The 22,331-nt window shown below is 48.9% G+C and overlaps 4 protein-coding genes across 5 annotated transcripts; 2 read left to right on the top strand and 2 right to left on the bottom strand.

Moving 5' to 3' along the window:
- Positions 1-349: 349 nt before the first annotated feature.
- On the bottom strand, positions 350-1,253 carry LOC136527173 (plastocyanin, chloroplastic-like). Its single transcript, XM_066519791.1, has one exon. It carries the CDS (start codon positions 1,169-1,171, stop codon positions 710-712), a length of 462 nt encoding a protein of 153 aa, XP_066375888.1. The 5' UTR covers positions 1,172-1,253; the 3' UTR covers positions 350-709.
- Positions 1,254-5,986: 4,733 nt separating this feature from the next.
- On the top strand, positions 5,987-7,990 carry LOC136527285 (bax inhibitor 1-like). The gene is made up of 5 exons (XM_066519950.1): positions 5,987-6,336; positions 6,431-6,672; positions 6,913-7,099; positions 7,206-7,361; positions 7,645-7,990. Exons 1-5 carry the CDS (start codon positions 6,208-6,210, stop codon positions 7,696-7,698), a joined length of 768 nt encoding a protein of 255 aa, XP_066376047.1. The 5' UTR covers positions 5,987-6,207; the 3' UTR covers positions 7,699-7,990.
- Positions 7,991-8,380: 390 nt separating this feature from the next.
- Positions 8,381-9,095, top strand: LOC136528643 (uncharacterized; the record flags this gene model as incomplete). Its single annotated transcript, XM_066521599.1, has 1 exon — positions 8,381-9,095. A coding segment is annotated over one exon (558 nt), but the record flags the coding sequence as incomplete, so codon positions are not given.
- Positions 9,096-9,401: 306 nt separating this feature from the next.
- On the bottom strand, positions 9,402-18,951 carry LOC136527264 (uncharacterized). 2 transcript variants are annotated; one of them, XM_066519923.1, is made up of 6 exons: positions 18,417-18,951; positions 18,126-18,320; positions 17,682-18,035; positions 17,086-17,601; positions 16,915-17,014; positions 9,402-9,844 (listed from the first exon to the last, which is right to left on the bottom strand). In XM_066519923.1, exons 1-6 carry the CDS (start codon positions 18,867-18,869, stop codon positions 9,576-9,578), a joined length of 1,887 nt encoding a protein of 628 aa, XP_066376020.1. In that variant the 5' UTR covers positions 18,870-18,951; the 3' UTR covers positions 9,402-9,575. The 2 variants fall into 2 exon arrangements, with proteins under 2 accessions (XP_066376020.1, XP_066376021.1); XM_066519924.1 differs by having other exon boundaries at positions 17,682-18,032; positions 18,417-18,950.
- Between the last annotated feature and the right edge of the window lie 3,380 nt (positions 18,952-22,331).

The following is a 22,331-nucleotide window of genomic DNA, read 5'->3' as shown; positions in this document are numbered from 1 at the left end:
GGGGTGAGGCGTATCAGATGACGACAAGCGAATCCATTAAGGTTGATAACGTGGGCGACAATGGCATTGAAGGCGGGAGCACGCGGTGGCAATGCACCACAATTTTAGCGAGCTGCAGCAGCAGCGGTGGCACATTGACGAGCTTAGCAGTTTTTTTTTCTATTAATATAGGCGGTCATATAAGACCGTCTCTAAAAATGGTGATTAGTAGAGATGTCTAATCAGAGACGGGTGTCTCTCGCCCGCTTCTGTTAATCTTTTGTGACCGACTCTATAAATTGTTATTGCCGTAGTAAACATAAATCACGATGAGTCTATGGAGATATATATATCCTCATGACATGAAATATATAGATACATATACTTAAACTGTATTATTACTTGACGGAGCGATGGATGGATTACATACAGAGGACGCGGTCTAATATATATGTAGTCGTAGCAGGTGCAGACAACACCACTGCATTTGATCGATTCATCAGCAAACAAAAAAGAAGGTTCTCTCTCTCACTGCACTACTGCTTGTTGCATTGTTGTGTGAAGAAAAACAAATACATGGATGGTACGGTGGATCGGAGTACAAAGCAGGAATGAAAAGCAACAACAGCTAGTAAGGAGGATGGATGGATCCATGCACGGGCACGGGGCACGGCATGCCGCCGCAATATGCAGGAGCGGATGATGGAGAAGATACGACGTAAATAAATTATTAGTTGACGGTGACCTTGCCGACCATTCCGGCCCCTTGGTGCGGCTCGCAGTAGAAGGCGTAGGTGCCCGGCACGGTGAGGGTGACGGAGTAGGTCTCGCCTGGCGCGTTGAGGTACTCCTCCTGCGAGATCTTGGTGGCGTCGACGCCGCTGGGCACCTCGTCCTCGTCGAAGACGACGTTGTGCGGGTACCCGGCGTTGTTCTTGAAGGTGATGGTGTCGCCGGCCTTGACGGTGAACTCGCTGGGCTCGAAGACGAGCACGCCTCCGTTTGCGCCCAGCAGCACCTCCTGGGCCATGGCGCCGCCGGCAAGCAGGGCGCTGGCGGCCACGGCCACGGCAGCCGTGCCGGCGGCCTTGCTGAGAGAGGCGCGCACGGTGAAGGACCTCCTGGCCACGGCGCGGGCGGCCGGCGCGGCCAAGGAAGGGGCGGTGATGGTGGCAGAGGAGAGGGGGGCCATGGCGATTGGCGAGCGAGGTCGGTCGATCGTCAGCTAATTATTAAGCTAGATAGATAGCAGCAAGAGGCCCAAGAAATAAAAATGGATGCAGCAGGGCAGGGCACGGCAGGGGAGCTGGGATGGAGACGAGACCGAGACGACGAATGGGTGGCCAGCGACGCGCGGCATCGGATTTTCTTATCCCGTGCTGGCGCCGGCTTATGGCTGTGATGGACGCATGCATCCATTCCGGATCAGATTTCTGCCGCAAGGCCGCAACCCTAACACGTCTACGTACGTGTGGATACAACATTGCCAATGCAACGCGACACTGATTCCAGGACCACCAGTTTTCTTCTTCGTCTTCTAATCTCTTATTAGTGTCGAGTAAGGGAAATTGCACTCCGATCCATATGGCTCTCGCTAAAAAAAACAGATGATCGATCGAAAAGATCAAACCTGGTGAATACACTAGAAAGATGTGGAAAATACAAATTCCTCGAAGCACTCTACAAACTATGGGTGTTTCAACAAGGGACGTCTGACTGTCTATGATACAATGAATCCAAGAGTAACAGCTCGAAATCGAAGACTCTTTCTAGCACTATAAATGCTCAAAGGATGAGAATGAAGCTCGCGAAGTCAATTTGTCACCCAACTCAATCTCACTCCAAGATGCGAAGAATCCCAAGCCAAAATGAGTAGAGGGGGGGGGGGGGGGGGGGGGGGGGGGGGGGGGGGAGGGAGGTAGCACTAATGAGTTTGATAAGAATCAGGTTTATGATGGGTCAAGAGTGAATGGGGCGATAGAGTGAGAGGTACAAATACTCCACCTCTCTCATCTAGCAATTATCGTACAAAATTACCAAAGAACATAAATTACGACCGTGGTTAAAATCTGCAAGCCCTGAAAAATATAATAGTGTTTCCACAATAGGGTTATACATAAACAACATCAGATGTCGAAAATTCTGACCCAAGATCGCAAATTCTGATATAAGACCATAGGAGGCAATGGCAACTTGCCGACTCCTGATTGGAAATTATCCTTGAAATTCTATCCTATTGGAATTTCGGCCTATGGTATCTATATTTTAGTTAGGTACCTTTTGAGCACTCAACACAAGTGACTTGATTTTGATCCCTTTAATAGTAAGACTTTTCTAATACTCAAAATAAGATCAAAAGAATATATAAAAGGTTGAAACTTCCATAATCAAGTCCTTTTACCATAGTCATCATCACATAAGGAATTGGGGGTTCTTCATTGGGAAAATTGGCTGGGTACCATTAAAAGATGTCAACTTTAATAATGTACCATTAAAAGATCACCACTTTGCTATCTAGCATCGAAAGGTCACCACGTTATTGGTTTCTACCACTTCCGTGACCTTTGCTAACGTTCCGTGTATCTTCGTTCTTCGAGTCGTCTTCTTCAGAATGTCTTCCCTCGTGTAACTCAACCTCGCAGCTCCCGGTCGGCGCGGTCGACGTAAACGGGGTCCTCGAGGACTTGGAGAGCGCGGCGAGGCTGCTGGTGGAGTGCCAGGACTGGAAGACACTGTTGGAGAACGACCAGCTGTGTGCCGAGGTGTGCCGCGACGGTGCGTTCCAGGGCAGGAGCGAGGGGCCCATCACCTTCTCCTCGACCTACAAATACTACCCAACTTCGACGCCTACTATGGCTGCGCCACCGCTGCCGGGGGCCACGGCGTCCATAACAAGCGACACGCGCTAATGTGGTGTGACCACATCCTGTGATGCGACGCAGGGCTTAGGCAGGCTGAAAGGTCCTAATATGGCTAGAGGGGGGCGTGAATAGCATATTTAAAAATCTACAAATCAACTAGAGCAATTTGATTAGTATAACAAATAGCGAAATGCAAACTTGCTCTAGCTCTACAAGGGTTGCAAGCCACCTATCCAATAATTCTAGTTGCTATGATCTCTAGACACACAATTTGTTATGTCACTACTCACTAAGAGCTCTCACACTTGCTACACTAAAGAGCTCCACTAGATGAACTTAAAACAACAAAGCAAGCTCTCAATTCTAATTACACTAAAGAGCTTGCTACAACTAGTTTACAAGAATATAAATGAGTGAGTAGGGTGATTATACCATCGTGTAGAGGAGTGAACCAATTACAAGATAAACACTAAATCAATCACCAGGAGAATACTAAAGGGTAAGAGACAACCAATTTTTCTCCTGAGGTTCACGTGCTTACCGGCACGCTAGTTCCCGTTGTGTCGATCAACACTTGGTGGTTCGGCGGCTAAGAGGTGTTGCACGAACCTCGTCCACACAATAGGACACCGCAAGAACCTACCCACAAGTGAGGTAACTCAATGGCACGAGCAATCCACTAGAGTCACCTTTCGGCGCTCCACCAGGGAAGGCACAAGACCCCTCACAATTACCACGATCGGAGCCGGAGACAATCACCAACCTCCGCTCGACGATCCTTGCTACTTCAAGCCGTCTAGGTGGCGGCAACCACCAAGAGAAACAAGTGAATCCCGCAGCGAAACACGAATACCAAGTGTCTCTAGATGCAATCACTCAAGCAATGCACTTGGATTCTCTCCCAATCTCACAATGATGATGGATCAATGATGGAGATGAGTGAGAGGGCTTTGGCTAAGCTCATAATGTTGTTATGTTAATGCAAATGGCCAAGAGGGTGAGCTTGAGCCGGCCATGGAGCTTAAATAGAAGTCCCCACGAAATAGAGCCGTTGGCTCCTCAGTACACTGAAAAATGGGACGCCGGACGCGCCGGTCAGATCGACCGGACGCTGAATCCTAGCGTTCGGTTGCGTGATATGTGCCACGTGTCCCCTGCTTCAAACGTTGATCGCCCGATCACAACGGTCATTAGTACGTTTAAGTTGTGACCGGACGCGCTGCTGCGAAGTGACCGGACGCAGGACCTCAACGTCCGGTCATTTCCAGTAAGCATCCAGAAGCGAAAAATCATGACCGGACGCGTTCGGTCATGCCCGACCAGACTCACCCAGCGTCCGATCACTCGTCGTCTCCTCTGTACGCTGCCACATCAGCAGGACCGGACGCACCCCTCCAACGTCCGGTCATTAAGTGACCTAGTGTCTGGTCAGAGACCGACGCCAGCGTCTTCGCTGCTTCTACTGACCGGACGCACCGGTCCTACCGAGACCAGCGTCCGATCACTTACAGTGACCTCAGTCTTTTCTGTATAGAGTGCCGATGAAGTTTCTAACCCTTGCTCGAATGTGCCAACCACCAAGTGTATCACCTTGTGTTAGCATATTTTCATAAACATTTTCAAGGGTGTTAGCACTCCACTAGATCCTAAATACATATGCAATGAGTTAGAGCATCTAGTGGCACTTTGATAACCGCATTTCAATACGAGTTTCACCCCTCTTAATAGTACGACTATCGATCCTAAATGTGATCACACTCACTAAGTGTCTCGATCACAAAAACAAAATGGCTCATACTATTTATACCTTTGCCTTGAGTCTTTTGCTTTTCTCTTTCTTCTTTTCCAAGTTCAAGCACTTGATCATCACCATGGAATCACCATCATCATGTCATGATCTTCATTTGCTTCACCACTTGGAATGTGCTACCTATCTCATAAACACTTTGATAAACTAGGTTAGCACTTAGGGTTTCATCAATTAACCAAAACAAAACTAGAGCTTTCACAGACCCGGTACTGCCGCTGCAAGTCCCTGCTGTCGGACCACTGCCTTGTCCGCGCCGTCTTCACGGTGGAGGTGGACGCGCCCAGGAACCTCAACTCGCTCAGGAGCTTCTCCATGTCCAAGAGGTTCGGCAGGGTTGGTAGGAGCCCGACCGACCACCTGCTCCGCGCAAGGACGACGTCAACAACGCCAGTTGCCTCTGAGTCTCCGATGAAGAACTACAAAGCAGAGTCAAGCGGGAGCATGAGCGTAGAAACCACATGGGCAGATAAAACACGGGTGGTTAAAAAGCGCCGGCGGCAACACACCTTGCCGGATCCAGCCATGGCGATGACACGCTGGGCGCGACGGCGGCGGTGTGTGAGCAGCCGATGCGAAGGTACCGGCGCCCCGTCTCCGCCACCCATCCTCACGCGCGTCGGTGCTGGTGCCGCGCTAGGCCACCGAGAGCGGGATCAGCGCCCACGCCTCCGCCGGCACCGTCATCTCGGCCGGTGAGGGACCGCGTGATTGAGTTCGGCAAGCACGCGTGGCAGTGCTGGGCATGCTGCCGCCGTCGTTCTCTAGTGGGGTCGTGGCCGAACTCGACTACGGGGGCACCGTGCCGGGTGGGCCTCGCGCTCTCCAGGTCCTCGATGAACCTCGACCGCGTCGAGTGCGAGGCTAGGAGCTATGAGGTTGAGTTAGACGAGGGGAGAGCTTCGGAAGAAGACGACTCGATTAACGGAGATGCACAGAACGTTAATTAGCAAAGGTCACGGAATGGTAGAAACCAATAACGTGGTGACCTTTCGATGCTAGATTGCAAAGAGGTGGTCTTTTAATGATAGATTGCTAAAGTTGACATCTTTTAATGGTACTCAGCCAATTTTCCCTTCTTCATTTGTCCATCACACTTTTCATAATCGTTAGTCATTGGAATACTTCATGAACCTTATTAGTTCTTTGTTTGCATTTCTTCATTAACTCACAAAAATTGATGATAGAATTAGATGCACTTTCACCTATAACCCGGGTCGGCATTTTTCCAACGCTACATATGCCCTCCTATTAAAAAAAAACGCTGCTACATATATGCCCTAAACGGGATGACCATACAGGCGAGTAGGATGTTGGGCCAAGCCTGAAAGCAAAGAGTGGGCCGCAGCAACGAACAAGTGGTGGGTGAGGCTGGCCCGGACCAACGACTTTTCCATCGTCAAGTCGTCGTGCTCGTCTTCGTCTACCTCCCGACTGGAATAGAGAATACCCCATTCCAATTCCAATCCCCCAAATCCCCAACCCCGGCCGGTCAAATTAGGGTTTCCTGCTTGCTTCACAGGCCCGTCCAGTTTGCGGAATCAGTCGGTGGCGCTTGCGATGGAGTCCCTGTTCGGCTTCTGGGACGCGCAATCGCAGCGGAGGAGGGCGGGCGGCAGCGGCGGCGGCTTCGAATCGCTCAAGCGTCTGGGTCACATCTCACCTGCTGTGCAGTCGCACCTCAAACACGCAAGTCCCTCGTCTCCTTTTCCCCCATTCGCATCCCTATTCTCTTCTTACCCTTTGCTTTGGCTGATACCGTTCCGTCCGTTCCCGACTGCAGGTGTATCTCACCCTATGCTCCGCGCTGGCCTTCTCTGCGCTCGGCGCTTACCTCCACATCCTCCTCAACGTCGGAGGCACCCTCACGACCCTCGGATGCCTGGTCGCCATCGCCTACCTCATCTCCCTGCCCGCCTCACAGGACCAGGAGAGGAACCGCTTCGCCCTGCTCATGGCTGCCGCGCTCCTTCAAGGCGCCTCCGTTGGCCCGCTCGTCGACCTTGTTATTGACTTCGATCCGAGGTCGATCATCGTCATCATCCTTTATTTTAAGTATTATTCATTATTCATTAGGCCTCTCCACACTACTGATACTGAATGACATTGTTCTGTTCGTTCCTCAATTTCCCATCCATTTCCTCTCAGCCTGGAGTAGCTAGCTAGCTAGAAATTTACACAAAAAGAATGATGATCTCTTGAGCTGATTCATAGAGTACTTGTGGTCTGCCTTGTTAAACTGCTTTTGCTCTGCTCATCTACCAGGATTCTTGTGACGGCGTTCGTCGGAACCGCAATTGCTTTTGGATGCTTCTCTGGCGCTGCCATCATCGCCAAGCGCAGGGAGTACCTGTACCTCGGTGGTCTGCTTTCATCTGGCCTCTCAATTCTTCTCTGGCTGCAGTTTGCTACTTCAATCTTTGGCCACACCAGCACCACCTTCATGTTTGAGGTGGATAAGCTTGCTTATACCCTACAAACAAAAGTTGTCTTCGCCTTGTAACAACTAAGCTGACTGACTGCATCATGGTCATGGATGGCCACCTGCCCTGCTGCAGCTCTACTTTGGCCTCCTGGTTTTCCTGGGATATATGGTGTTTGACACCCAGGAGATTATCGAGAGGGCGCACGGTGGGGACATGGACTACATCAAGCACGCGCTGACTCTCTTCACCGACTTTGTTGCCGTTCTTGTTCGGATCCTTGCCATCATGGTGAGTTGTGTTGTTGTATGCGTGCGTTTTACTCCTTCATTTCCAAATTATAAGACATTTTGGCTTTTCTAGATAACTAGTTTTTGCTATGCATTTAGATATATAATATACACTATGTCTAGATACATAGCAAAAGCAATGTATGTAGCAAAGCTTTGGAACGGAGGGTGTAAAATTTTACTCTTCTCTCAGGAAATGATTGCTATTGGATGTAGTACTGGCCATACATTAGTTGATGGCTGCTGCCTCACACTAAGTCGTTGTTGCTTGGTTGCTTCTGCAGATGAAGAATGCGCAGGAGAAATCTGAAGACGAGAAGAAGAGGAAGAAGCGCTAGCTGCTGAATGAATTGGGGGACACCACAACTCCAACTATCCTATCTTGTTCCTATGAGAAAAACTCTTGAAACTGTGTTGTTGGGGTCTCCCCTTTCCTCCTGAGTCTACCAAACTCTTGAAACTATTATGTTGTTGGGGCTCTCCCCTAGTCCCCTTCCCTCCTGAGTTTACCTAACTATTACTACTAGTACCATGTATGTACTCCGTGCTAAAGACCAGAAGAAGCTTTGAGCATGCAATTGTTACCTGAATGTACCGATGACTGTTGGGAATGAGTATTTGGTTTGGCTATTATTGTGTTGATGATTTGCTGGTGATTAGGGATGAAAACGGTCGGAAAATATCCCTAATCACGAACAAATGTAAGATCACGGCGGCGCTCATGAGCCGCCACATCGGGGGAGGTGAGGTGACATGTCCGTCCTGTTTGTTGCACTGCATTGCAGGAGGCATGGCAATGCCATCACTGACACTGAGTCACTGAAATGGAATGGAAATGCTGTTTCAGCTGTCAACTACGTTGCTGTTTCTGAAGCTCTTGAGGTTTCTGTCAGTGCTGGCAGCCGGGCTGGCCGCCGACATCATCTGCGCACTCTACTTCACAAGCATCTTCGCAATAGCTGCGAGGATCCCCGTGGAAGACCATTCAGTCGGAGACGATGCTGCTGGGGGTGACAGTGTCAAGCAGAAGCAGCAGAGCACCACCACCAGTTACCACTACCACCCGTTGTGCACAGTGCCGTGGCCATGGCGGCGGCATTTGCCATATGCAGGGCAGGCAAGCTGGCGACGACCGTGCTTGGCGTTCCGGGGGGAAGCCTTCCCTGCATAACAGCAATCGTGGTGGCTTTGGCAACACTGTTCCCCTCTCACCTTGGCGACCTGGCGCCGTCGGCCGAGCCCATGGCCGTCATTCTGATGCAGGTGTTCTTCGCTGTTGTGGGAGCCAATGGAAGCATCGGCAATGTCATCAACACCAGCCCTAGCATCTTTGCGTTCGCCTCGGTGCAGATCGCGGTGCACCTCCTTGTCACCCTTGGCGTCGGGAACCTGCTCGGCCTCCACACCAAGCTGCTGCTCATTGCGTCCAATGCCAACGTGGGCGGCCCCACCACGGTCTGCGGCATGGCCACCGCCAAGGGATGGACCTCTCTGGTGGTTCCAGGAATCCTTGCGGGCATCTTTGGGATCGCCATCGCCACCTTCATGGGGATCGCTTTCGGTCTGCTTGTCCTCTAACACATGGCATGACAATATGTAGCAGAGATTGGCAGATTGTGCTCTGCATTCCTTTATTTGCATTTCCATGCTCTCTCTCATATATCTTTATATCTTTAGATAGATTACACATGACATGAACATGATCCATCCACATAATAAGTAAGCTACAACAAACACTTATGACATACAGATCTCGACGTTTCTAACTCATCCTAGCTACAAAATATGGAACACTCGCACCTTGCAACTCATCTACACAAGTTTCATTCTTTTTTTTTTTTGCTTCTCATCTCTAAGTACAGATGTAGTATCTGTTCGGATACAGACAAACACCACCACACACGGTACACAAACAAACATATAACTATACTTAGACAACGAACGCAGCTGAGAAATACTCGAAGATCATCAAACTCCGAGCGTGGCGGGCACGTTACTTGACCATTGACACAAGTTTCATTCTATCAACAAGGCAACATGCTACCTCACAACTCTTAGATTTCTGACTCCATGTCAAGCCAGCCAAATATACACCAGAGGAGCATTGTGAATCCTACAGACATTTTCCCCTGCTCCTTCGGTTCGGAGACCAACCAGGCAAACATTACCACTAGCTACTAATGCGCTGTTACCCCTGAATCACAAATGGTAGCTGCTAATGCATCAACTTGTACGAGCTACATTTCCATAATCCTACAAATACAAGGATGACGATGACGAGAGCCAAAAAGAGCAACCGCACAACTGAACCAATCCGTGCAGCCTCTCGTTGTCTTCTCAAGGATGGCACTGCCACTCCAGTCACATGGACGCTGTGCTGCATGCCCTCACGGACATCCTGGCTGGTCTCCTCCGTATGTTCCTGTTTGTGCCGCTGCTTGATATTGCCTCCATGATGTAGCTCACCATGTAGCAATGTACCTTCTGCAAAACAAAATTACCAAAACCTCAGATACAGCTCAAGTTGCAGTCATGCAGGTGGGATATCTATTCGCTCCAACATATATTATATGGAGGTGGTCAGGTTTTACAGCATCGTGTTAATAGCATCCCAAGGCAATACAGGCAGATCCGTCTCTGGTCACATGCCGTTGAGTATTAGTGAAACACTGAAAAGCTAACTTTAGACTCTATGATATGAGGAAGCAATCCAACTGAATTTTTTCGTAACAGAAGTGACCCCACAGCCCAAGTTGTGTAGAAGCCACTGATAAGAGCTACAGCTTTGCAATTTGCCGCAAATAAATGAGGAAAAAGCAAATGCAATGTGTGAAGTCGGCCTGGGCAAAAAAAAAAAAAAAAAGAGACTGAAATACCCTGACCGAGACCGAAATACCCGAACACTCGGTCGTCGGTTCTTATATCGGTCTCGAGTTTGGAAACACCGATTTTTATAGAAGCCTATTCGGTCTGCACCGCTGAATACCTGAATTCCCGAAGTACCCGAACTAACGTCATCATCTGCTATTCTGCTCGTCCTTATCCCCAAGTCTCCACCAGCACCAGTCTCCGTCCCACTGCCTGCTCGGCACTTCCTTAGCGCCGTCGTCTGAGTTGCAGTCTCTGTTAGTACCGTGGGTGTACCTTTCTGTGTAACCGTAGCTCCTTTGCTCTTCAGAGCTTCACCGCAGCGACGTGGACGCCGGTGCCGTGGTGTAGTAGGCATCCTGCGCGATGAAGATGAAGTCCAGTGGCGACGGTGAGGTTGATGGGCTTCTTGTCGCTGGCAGCACTACTTTGATCGGTTTATGGCGGCGGCTCCGTTGAACCTCGTCCCACGAGCCATGATCCCCACCTCTCTTTTATATGTGCTGTGCGACAGGGGCCCATCAACCATATTAGTGTTGGGCTCCCCCGATCAGGGAGCAGAGACAAGGGCCCAATAGGCCGTTGGGCCTATTGGTGGAGATCAACTAACATTCTCCCCCTTGATCTCACTACCATCTTTCAATTTCATTTACTTTTGTTCATTCCATTACAGATTAGCGCATAAAGCATGTGTCATCGTCACGGTCTATTGCTGATAGACTTAACAACTACAACACACTACTCTATTTTGAAATAGATACTTATCTTTGGGCCTTCTTTTGTCCAGGAATTTTAGACTTTCCCTTAAACCCATGTTAGCTACATGTTCTCTGAACACCATGTTCTCTGAACACGTTGGGTGGTAAGTCTTTTGTAAGCGGATCCGCGAGCATCTTTTCTGTACTTATATGCTCAAGACCTATGACTTGATCCCGAACTTTATCTATCACAACATAATACTTTATGTCAATGTGTTTGGCAGCACCACTTGACTTATGTTGTGAGCATACTGTACTGCCAGATTATAATTGCAGTATAACTTAAGTGGTCTATAGATGTCGTCAACCACCTTCAAACCGGGTATGAACTTCTTTAGTCAGTTCACCTGCCCATTGCCTCATAACACGTTACAAACTGTCATACATTGTGGACGATGTAATGACGGTTTGTTTTGAGCTTTTCCATAAAATAGCTCCCTTTGCGAGAGTGAATACATATCCAGACGTGGATTTTCTATCATCTCCCGTATAATCAGAATCTGAATATCCCACTATATGAAGTGAATCAGATCTTCTATACGTCATCATGAGGCCTTTCGTTCCTTGCAAATAATGCAAGACTTTCTTTACCAATTTCCATTGTTCTGTTCCAAAATTGCTCTGGAATCTACCAAGTAACCCGGTAACAAATACCAAGTCAGGGCGCGTACATACTTGAGCATGTTGCAAGCTTCCGACAGCTGAAGCATATGGAACCACTTTCATTTGATTGAGCTCATATTGGTTCCTGGGGCATTGAAAATCCCCATATCCGTCGCCCTTGACTATAGGAGCAGGTGAGGGACTACATTTGTGCATACATAATTTATTTAAGATCTTTCCTATGTATGCCTTTTGTGACAGTCCTAATACCCCTTTACTTCTATCTTGGTGAATCTCGATCCCTAGAACGAACGAAGCTTCACCAATATCTTTCATTTCAAATTTTGACGACAAAAACTTCTTTGTCTCCAGTAATAGACTGACATCACTACTAGCAAGTAAGATATCATCCACATATAGGACAAGGAAGATAAACTTTCCATTCTTAAACTTTGCATAGACACAATTGTCCTCTATATTCTCTTTAAAACCCAAAATTCTTTATTGTCTGATCAAACTTCAAGTACCACTGTCTTGAAGCTTGTTTTAATCCATAAATGTATTTCTTTAGGCGGCATCCCATTCGTTCTTTTTCTTCCATGACAAAACCTTTTGGTTGTGCCATGTAAACATTTTTCTCCAAATCCCCGTTGAAGAATGCCGTCTTTACATCCATCTGATGTAATTTTAAATCGTAATGTGTCACTAATGCCATTATGATTCTGAAGGAAACTTTACATGAGACTGGAGAAAATGTCTCATTGTGATCAATCCCTTCTCTTTGCATAAAGCCTTTTGCCATAAGTCATGCTTTATATGTCTCTATATTCACTTGAGAGTCAAGTTTTGTTCTATAGACCCATTTACAGTCTACTGTTTTGCCTTCTTTAGAAATTATTTTGAAGTCCCAAACTTTATTGGCATTCATTGATTTCATTTCATCTTCCATGACCTCAAGCCACTTTGATGATTGATCACTTCTCATGGCTTCTTCAAATGAGGTGGGATAATCCTCCATTTGAAATTCATCAGTGTTGTACACTTCATTAGTAGGAATAGCTGATTTTCTAACTCTTTAAGACCTTCTAGGGGCCTTCACATTTGGCACAACTTCTGTTTGAGGCTGTTGTTGCTCCCCCTCATGTGTGGCAGTATGTTCTATAGAATCCTGAAGAACAGGTTTCTCATCGTCATTCATTGTTGCCACATGTGGGATAACAACAGGTGCTGGCACCATAGTATCTAGCACTGTCGGTGCAGCTACAGCAAGTAGTGAGAAAAATGGCTCATGAATTATTGGAGTGGGCGCTTACACCCGCTTCACTTCAAGGTCAATTTCTCGAGCTACCATGCTCCCCCTCATCAATTCGTCCTCTAGGAAGACAACGTGTCTCGTTTCCACAAACTTTGTATGTCTCTCTGAACAGTAGAAAACAAAAACCTTTTGACTTTTCTGGGTAGTCAAACAAATAGCAACTTACTGTTTTAGGATCTAACTTCCCAATGTTTGGGTTAAATACTTTAGCCTCAGCAGGGCTCCCCCACACACACGCAAGTGGTTTCGTGAGGGTACTCTTTCTGTCCACAACTCATAAGGTGTTTTGGACACCGACTTTCTTGATACTCTATTGAGAATATGAATGGCGGTTTTAACACCTCCATTCACAGGCTCAACTGTAAGGTGGAATAACTTATCATACTGTCCACCATATCCATCAGTGTACGATTGATTCTTTTACCTACTCTATTCTGCTGAGGTTCGCCCGGTGTAGAATACTGGGCTACTATGCTATTCTTTTAGGGTATGCCGACCGTAGTACTCCCCCACGGTCAGACCTGACTATCTTAATCTTTAATATCTTAAATTTATTTAATGCTTCTGTTCTTTCTTTGATTGGATAAATATAGCCATAATAGAAGTAATCATTTGTGAATGTTATGAACGAATCATAACCATCCACACGCTTTACAGGAAAATGACCACAGATGTCTGTGGGAATAATCTATAAAATTCCTGCGCTTTGTTTGTCATCTTTCTTACTTTTTTATATACTTTCCTTTTATGCATTATCTGCATTGTTTTAAATCTGAGAGCTCTAATGGAGAAAGAATATCATTCTTAACTTGTCTTTCTATTCTCTCCCTCGAAATATGACCTAAACGACAGTGCCATAATTTCAACAACGCATCGTGAACTCTCTTATGCCACCATTTCTAGAGTGACTCTCTGTCACCAGCTGCTTTATCAGCTGGGTAGCATGTCTTTGAAGAGCCAGTGAACTGACTCTTTATTCTATCGAGGTATTCGGTGACCGTGTCACACTCTAGGATTAAGCCCACAATTGAAGGCTCAATCATGTTCTTTATCACAGCCAAACATTTCATGTTGACAGTGACCCACTTCCTATGTTCAAAGTCATTTGTGATTCAAAATTCCTTTCTTTAGTTGCCTAATCGACATCATTCTCTTTTGTCTTCCTCACCGATGCCACAGAATCAGTGGGACACGGTGAGGTGACTACCCAGTCCATCTTAGCCAAGATGAAAACCAGGTCAAACTTTTTCTTAACATATAAATAACACCATTTGAATGCCTTAATTCCAACGTTGGTCAAAATCAAAACATACAATTATTCTTATACACTAATTCTACATCACCGTTGGGCAGAAATAGAATTAATGCATAAAACATTAACTTTCACAACTTTCTTACACACTAATTCTACATCACCGTTGGGCAGAAATAGAATTAATACATAAATCATTAAAATTTACAACTGTTCTTACACACTAATTCTACATCACCGTTGGGCAGAAATAGAATTAATGCATAAATCATTAAAATTTACAACTGTTATTATACACTAATTCTACATCACCGTTGGGCAGAAATAGAATTAATGCATAAATCATTAAAATTACGATATTGTTATTAACAACGTTGGTCCGAAAATAACATCATAATCATGTCAAAATCTCTTTTTCTCCAATTAAATACCACATTGGTTCAAAATAACTGGAGAATCAACAATTTCTTTAGCAGCGGAATAACTTTCTTTTTCTCCAATTAAATATCACATTGGTTCAAAAAACTGGAGAATAAACATTTTCTTTAGCTTGAATTTTACCCATAGGGAAAAATTACTTTTTCTATTTTATTTAAGCCATTAATCAATTTCCAGGAAATAAAACCTTTACTGGAAAATGAAAAAAACGAAAAATGACTCAAATTGATCACTGTTCTTTCGGCCCGGCCAGCAAAACAGCCCGGCCTAGCTACTCTCCGCGCGCGCTGCCGCACCCAGGCCGCAACCTGGGCCTGGGCCGGCAAAGCCGCGCCGGTGCGGTCGCCCGCCTGGGCCGCGAGTCGGCCCGATCAACCGGCGCCGTTCATTTCTGATCGGACGGTAGCGCGCGCGGATAGGGAGAACAAAAACCCCGCCCGCGGCCGCGCCCTCCAAACCCTAGCTCATTCGCACTCTATGCTTCTCTCTCTTCGCCTGTCTCTCTTCTGTCCTCACACAACAGCGAGGCGAGTGCAACCGAGCGAGCAGCGAGCGAGGACCGGCAGAGCCATGGCGCCGTCGTCGGCCCCTTTGTCGGTGCGCGTGCTCCCCAACGAGTGAGCACGCCGCCGTCGAGCGGCCTGGCCGCATCGCCCCCTTGGCCGAGCCCAGCGAGGAGCTGCCCCTGGCTCAGCCCTTCTTCTCCCGCGCCGACGAAGGGTTTTCCGGACGCACGGCGAGGTTGGTCCATTCCCCCTTCCCTTTCTCCTTTCCCATCCCCTTCTTCTTTTCGATTTGGATTGCTCCTCTCTTTTCCGAACCGGAGGTGGGGATTAGAGTTAGGGTTAGGGTTTCTTTTCTAATTCGATTCGACCGATTCGTTTTTTCTCTTCTTTTGATTTCTTTTCTTTTTGGAGTTCATCCGAATCGGTATCTTCCCCTTTCCCCTTTTTCTTTTGGGATTAACCCGATTTGGGATGGGGTTAAAAATTAGGGTTACGGGATTTGCACTTTTCTTTTGATTTCTTTTCACGGTTTTGATTCCGATTGGGATGAGGATGGGTTAGTTCATCCGAATCGGGTTCACTATTGTTCTTCCCCACGGTTAGGGTTCGGCTTCGTGAGCCGAGGGCCCTTCCTCTTCACCCAGTTAGGGTTAGGGATTGGGGAACCACTGTACTTCTTTCCTTAGATCCGAACTGGATCTGTTCTGTTCTTGCCGTGCGTCAGTGAGAACGGCGGTGCGGCATCTTCCCCCCCCCCCCCCCCCCCCCCCCCACGCGGTGGCGGTGGTGACCGGTAGACAGTGACATCCGCCACCCTGGTCTCTGTTTCTCTTTGCTTTTACCCGGTTAGGGTTAGGGTTACACACTGGTAACCTGGCTCTGGCACCAATGTTAGTATCGTGGGTGTACCTTTCTATGTAACCGTAGATCCGTAGTAAGGCTCCTTTGCCCTTCGGAGCTTCACCGTAGCGACGTGGACGCCGGTGCCGCGGTGTAGTAGGCGTCCTGCGCGATGAAGATGAAGTCCAGTGGCGCTGCAGTGGCGACGGTGAGGTTGATGGGCTTCCCGTCGCTGGCAGCACTACTTTGATCGGTTTAGGTTTACTGTGGGTAGGATGACGGCGGCTCCGTTGAACCTCGTCCCACGAGCCATGATCCCCACCTCTCTTTTATATGTGCTATGCGACAGGGGCCCATCAACCATATTAGTGTTGGGCTCCCCCGATCAGGGAGCAGAGACAAGGGCCCGGTGGAGATCAACTAACAGTCTCCTCTCAATCGCGCCCCTCTGAGTTGTCTCCTGTCTCCTCTCAATCACGCCCCTCATGCTACAGCATCTTGCCTCTACCTTCGTGCCTCATGCTCGTCGCTTGACATCAATGCCAGGTACACGAACCCTGCCCTTTTCCCATCCGCCGTGGCCGCCTGGCAGGAGATCCACCACCATGTACTCCTTCTGGTCTCGATCTGGCTTCAGCACCAATATGGGTATGCCAGAGATCCCCTACAACCCCATCCATATTACTGTATCTACTCATCTTGGTTTGTTCGGTCAGAACCGAAGACCGAATCAGAGAGACCGAAGATCGAATCCTCGGTTCACCGATTCTCCCATGCTAACTTCGGTTCTCAATATCTAAAGACCGAAAAACCTGACCCGAAATATCGGGTAGGACCAAACACCCACCCTGACTCCATGGAATATACAAAATATTTTTGACCTCGCTACCTGAACCATAGTTTTTTATAATTAATATTATATACTAAGTTCAGAGAGCACTAGAGCTATTTAAATGGAAATAGCAATATACTACCATCAAATGTGAAATCTTGTAGCTTTTCTGTAATTTCCGTCGACGAAACTACTTGAGTAGGTATCACCCCTCCACCTTGAATATGCATTGCTTCTCCAGCCTGATCAAGACCATATTAATCAAGTTAATACTAGCATCAGTAAATGGAGTTATGGGAAGGTAGAGTCGAACCATAGATTGGGAGAACACATTGGCATAATCCTCGTTATTGTTGGTGGATGAACTGCCTGTGCTATAACATAATCCTGCTTCATCTTCACCCTCCAAATGAGAAGTTAGTACAGGCTCAGTGACTGATGCCCTCTGAATAGAGTGCACAAGGCGGATCCTTCTTGGTGCATTCCCTTGGTGTGGATCGGTAGAAGGTTCCGCTGCCCATCCTTGGAGTCCATTAAAGATATCTGAATCTGAAATGTCAATCCTAGCCGGTGCTACCATACCATTGAACAAGTGCTGGGGATAAGGAGTCGAGGAGGCTGCAGAGCACAAGGCTCCACTATTTGGTGGTTCCGTTTCAGGAATGAATGCCGATTGAAGTTGATATTGGTTGTCAAAGTGGGACACTTGAGCTGATGCATTGGAAGACAAGTTACTCTGAGCTCCTGTGTGATGATTAGCATTGTCTTTATCAGCTTGTAGTATTTTGGTTGCAGAACAGCAAGCAGAAGCACCTGTGCCATCTGTACCCTTTGTTTGAAAAGGAAACTAGGAATTATGTTGAAGTATGAATCCCAAGATGGATAAAGTGAAGACAAAATGATCCTAACCTTGATTAGGAGCAACGTTTCAGAACCAACTTTTCCACGGACATTTTCAGCCAATCTCTTGCTGTTTGAGCTGTTGTCTAGAACGGGTAGAGAAGTAGGGTGGGGCTCAACATTTACAGTGGCCTGCTCAACCATGTCAGCCAAAGAAGGGCTGGCCAACAAGTCTTCCAGATCCTGATGAGCAATGATACTATCTATATACGCTGAAAGATCTTGCTCGCCAGCATTGCCAAGAAAAGGATGATCAGTGTAAGGACGCATCGGAGAGGTGATTGTAGGGAATCCATCGAATGTATGCTCAGGCTGTAGGTCTGGAAGCTGGGCTAACACATCCAGAAGATGATCGTCTCCCTGCTTTAGGTTACAGTTACACCCTGAATCAATACACTGCGTGCATTGAAATGAGATCTTAACTTAGACCAATGCAAGGATACTCTACTGCACCTGGTTGGATGTTGGCTCATTGCTACTGTCAGTTGCAAGAAGATGAGACATTTGGGCAGAAGCCGGCTGGCTCAAATTCTCAGCTTTCACCGCTGGTGCGATGGCCGGAGACGATGTGGACGGTGAATCGGCGGCATCTGAGGCTTCGGATTCCTCCTCGTTCTTGTTGAATAGGCGGTAGAGCACGAAGCTACCCTGGTGATAGAGTAGAAAGAAACAAGAAATGATTGTAATCAGCCTGAGGGCAGCAGTAGTCAAATGGGGGAAATGGGTAGCAGGAGCAAAACAAACGTTTTGGCCTTGCTGGAGCTGGGGCTCGGCCGTGCGGTACTCGTGCATGATCCAGGCGGTGCGGTGGCCTCGGGGCGCCCTGCCTCTGTGGAAGACGAGCGTCTTCTTGACGCCGATGAGGGTGCCTGCTGGGCGCGAGCGGATGAGGCGGTCCTTGCCCGTGGCCTTCCAGTACCCGGCAGCGGTGGAGCGGTTGGAGCGGTGGCCGCCGGGGTACTTGCGGTCGAGGGGCGCGAAGAAGAACCACTCGGGGTCGTCGGACCTGATGAGGGCCTTGGCGGGCAGCTCCCAGGGCTCGCACGCCGAGAGGTCGACATCGGGGATGAGGAGCAGGTCCGCGTGCGCGCGACCCGCGATCTTGGGCTTGAGGTAGTGCCGCACCAGCTCCTCGTCCGTCGGGCGGAAGCGGAACCCTACCGGCAAAGCCGGCGGCAGCTGCGGCGGCGGCTGCATCGCTTTCGTCCCTCCTTTCCCCGCTGCGCTGGCAGAGGAGATGGAGTAAAAGGCATGACATGGGCCGCCTTGGGCTGACCATGGGCTGCCTCTTCTCTTATCTGGCCTGACTGGAGCCTAGTTAGGCCTTCCCCAACGCTCCACTATGTACTGCTGCCCCATGATGTCACGTAGGTGGAGGTGAGAGAAAATGGGAAGGTGGTTTCGCGGCTCTTTTTTGGTCGCAAGCTCCTAAAATTTTTAGGAGCTAAAAAATTTTAAGAGTTTTTATGAGGCTATTAAAATCTTCAAAAAGAGTGTTTGGTTTCATCTCTTAAAACTAACTAAAAACAATAAATACACTAGCAAATAGAACATGCAACCCTCATCTTTACTCCTGCTCCTAAAGTTTTGCAATAAAGGAGGGGTAGTGAGGGTCCCGTATGGATTTTAGGAGTTTTTATGAGGGGGTGGAGCTCCTAAAGTTTTTGGCCCCTCCTAAAATTTTTAGAAGTTTTTAGAAGAAAATGTTTAGTTCTTTAGGCAAATTATATCTAAATTTTAGCTCCTATAACTTTTAGGAGGGGTAACCAAACAGGGCCTAAGTGTGGCTTGCATAGAAGACATTTGGTTCGTCTGACAAAAAGCACAAGCTGTAGTTGAAGCCATGCGTTGCAGCAAAAAAACATTGACTTGGAGCATAAAGTAGAGTGGTCTGCTGGGAAAAAGACTACATAAACAATAGATAGAAGAAGCTATTAAAAATATATAGCGTTGTGACATTAGTGATTTTAATCTATCTTTGTCTAGGTGGAAGGAATCTTTTTGCTGAAACCGCTGTCCATAGCAGCCTGCGTAGGGGCTGCCCTTAAGGTGGCTTGTCCCCTGAAAAAAAATACGAGTGTGTTTGGTTAGACTGCTATCAATAATTTTGTTTTCATAAGAGCTTGTTTGGATAGAATCATGAAATCTTTAGCCTGGTATGGTTACCCTTTTAAGCATTCTATCGAACAATTGATCACCACCTAATTATCCACCAACGAATCAAATGCTCATTTTAGAAGAATAAAAACAAATGACACAGCTTGTATGCATCCCAACGACTTGGTTCGACATCATTAGCTGTTTGTGAATTGCGATTAGATGCACTCGTTAGTGCATAGCAGTAGAAACAGATCAGATCGAGGCACGCAACCGTCGCGGCCGCCCGACGCGAGGCCCTGCGCCGCCGCCTAATGCCAGCCTGCAGCTGCTGCTCCTGCAGGAAACAGTCGCCGCCGATTCTTTCTCCTTCATCTTTGCACCATGGCGTCGGCATGGCCGTCCTCGAGCCTCCAGCTGGTGCTCTGGCTCCTGGACCCATCTCCTTCTTCTCCTTCGCCTCCCGGATCGGCGAGACGCATCTGCGCCCGCGGCGCGAACCATCTCATCCTCCGTCTCCGGCCGCCGATCACGAACGGTCCTGGCGGACTCCATCCAGGACAGCGCCACCGACTCGAGCCCTGGCCCCATCTGCGACGCCGCGCCTGCCTGCTGCTGCACGGCCGCGGCGGCGCCGTACCTCGGCACGAGGCAGCACCCTCCCTTCGTCTCCATCAGCGGACCGGGCATCGTTGCGGAGGGCACGGTCGAGCACGGCAGGGCCGCAATCACAGCAGCGAGCACGGCCGCATTCACAGCATAGCGAGCAGCAGCAGGTCGTCTCAGTGGCTCGATGCGCTACGGCCGCCTGCACCCGCCCGGTTGAGTTCGCCGGACCGAGCACCCGTGCAGGCTTGTCGGTGGAGACGGCCGCACCAGCCCAGGACCTTGCGGGCCGCGCCCGCCCGCTTGAGTTCGCCGGACCGATGCGCCGTCAGGATCAGGGGCCAGGAGGCGCGCCCGGCGCTGAGAAGAGGAGGACTCCGCTTTGTGCTCGGTGCCGTCCATGTCGATTCTGGTCGCCGGAGGGGAGCTGACGCGAGCACGAGGTGGAAGAGGGGAGCTGACCCGAGCGGGGAGGGCCGCCGGAGACGGTGCGGGAGGGTCGCCTGGGAGGCCCGCCGGGGAGGAGCACCGGAGGGAGGCAAGACCGGAGGTGACGCGAACGCTAATCTTCGCCTGGCCAAGCCTGGCTCTGGAAAAACGCCCGACACCCACGTTCTTTCCTGCGCAGGCTGAAGGTTGTACGCTTGGTTCTCGGAAGCCAGTCCTCTACCCATTTACCCAACCAACAGTCTGTTCGCTTGCTCGTAAACGATCGTAAATTTCCAGTTGAGAACAGTATTTTTCTCTCACACCAAACCAGCCAACAGTAAATAATCCACGATACGATACGGCCTTCCGAACAGACTGCAAAATCTTGACTTTAGGGATCAGCTCAAAAGTTAGCCACATAATCAAACACTCTTTATTTCTACTCTTCCACTTAAAAAATGTCTCTTCTCAATCTCCATCTATTCCATATCTATCTACATCTATATCTATATAGAAAATTTTGAATAGCAAGCGGATGTTGCTGTGCACCCACCGGATGCCGTCTGATGGCAGTGTTTAGGGGAGAGCATAGAAATGCAAATTAGCGGGGGAACGCAGTTGCAGACGCGTCATTTGCATTGGCTGGACCCTGTCTCGTAGACAGAACTGGGTGCACAACATCGATTTTTTGTCAGGACACCTTGTACACCTTTTGTCTCTTTCGAATGGCATCTGTATTTCCCCGTCCCGGACCGCTACCTTCTGCGTATCCACGAGCGCGGCCACCCCGGCGGCGATACCCCCCACCCAAGCGGAGCTCTCCCCCACCACGACGGAGATCCATGGATCATGATGACCCCCAGCGGCGGCGCCATCCCCCACCTCTAGCGGCGCCCTATGCTCCTAGGCGGCGCCCCATTCTCCCTCCCCACCCGACGCGCCCTCCCACATCCCCGACAACGGCCATGGTGTCGAGGTGGGTCGGAGCAGCGACCACGGCAGTCTGGGAGCTGCAGACCCGCAGTGGATGCGAGGAGAGTTGCGGGATCCACCTCAGCGCCGCTGCCCGATAGGAGTTGGGGACGCTGTGTCCTATTCCATTGCATTGGCGACGAACAGAGCTCGCAGGCACCTTCGCGATGGGAGGGGGAGAGTCATGGGGACATATAGAGAGCTGGTATGGGTGCTGTAGGACAAGAGCAGCCTGCCGGGGCTCGGACATCAACAATCAAGCCCGCCCCTTGGCCCCGAGCTCCGCCACGAGCTCCGCCACGGCGAGCCCTGCCCACCCCAACGCCGCAAGCCGCCGACTTCGCTACTCGCGCTTGCTCTAGATCCGCCCGCGGGTGGCCGACGTCGCAACCGCGTCTCGGTGAAAGCTCTAGTTTGGTTTTGGTGAATTGATGAAACCCTAAGTGCTAACCTAGTGAAAGCTCTAGTTTGATTTTGGTAAATTGATGAAACCCTAAGTGCTAACCTAGTTTATCAAGTGATCATGAGATAGGTAGCACATTCCAAGTGGTGAAG

Source organism: Miscanthus floridulus, chromosome 19 (genome assembly GCF_019320115.1).
Source record: "Miscanthus floridulus cultivar M001 chromosome 19, ASM1932011v1, whole genome shotgun sequence".
NCBI lineage: Eukaryota > Viridiplantae > Streptophyta > Magnoliopsida > Poales > Poaceae > Miscanthus > Miscanthus floridulus.
This window is presented reverse-complemented; position numbering and strand designations above follow the sequence as displayed.

Excerpts from the sequence above, each read along its gene's own strand:
- LOC136527285 (XM_066519950.1), top strand. The coding sequence starts at position 6,208 with ATGGAGTCCCTGTTCGGCTTCTGGGACGCGCAATCGCAGCGGAGGAGG. Across the intron at positions 6,673-6,912 it reads GTTATTGACTTCGATCCGAG|GATTCTTGTGACGGCGTTCG; the intron begins GTCGATCATCGT and ends CTCATCTACCAG. Across the intron at positions 7,100-7,205 it reads GCACCACCTTCATGTTTGAG|CTCTACTTTGGCCTCCTGGT; the intron begins GTGGATAAGCTT and ends GCCCTGCTGCAG.
- LOC136527173 (XM_066519791.1), bottom strand. The coding sequence starts at position 1,171 with ATGGCCCCCCTCTCCTCTGCCACCATCACCGCCCCTTCCTTGGCCGCG.
- LOC136527264 (XM_066519923.1), bottom strand. The coding sequence starts at position 18,869 with ATGCAGCCGCCGCCGCAGCTGCCGCCGGCTTTGCCGGTAGGGTTCCGC. Across the intron at positions 18,036-18,125 it reads ATGAGCCAACATCCAACCAG|CAGGGAGACGATCATCTTCT; the intron begins GTGCAGTAGAGT and ends TGTAACCTAAAG. Across the intron at positions 17,015-17,085 it reads ATGTGTTCTCCCAATCTATG|GCTGGAGAAGCAATGCATAT; the intron begins GTTCGACTCTAC and ends GGTCTTGATCAG.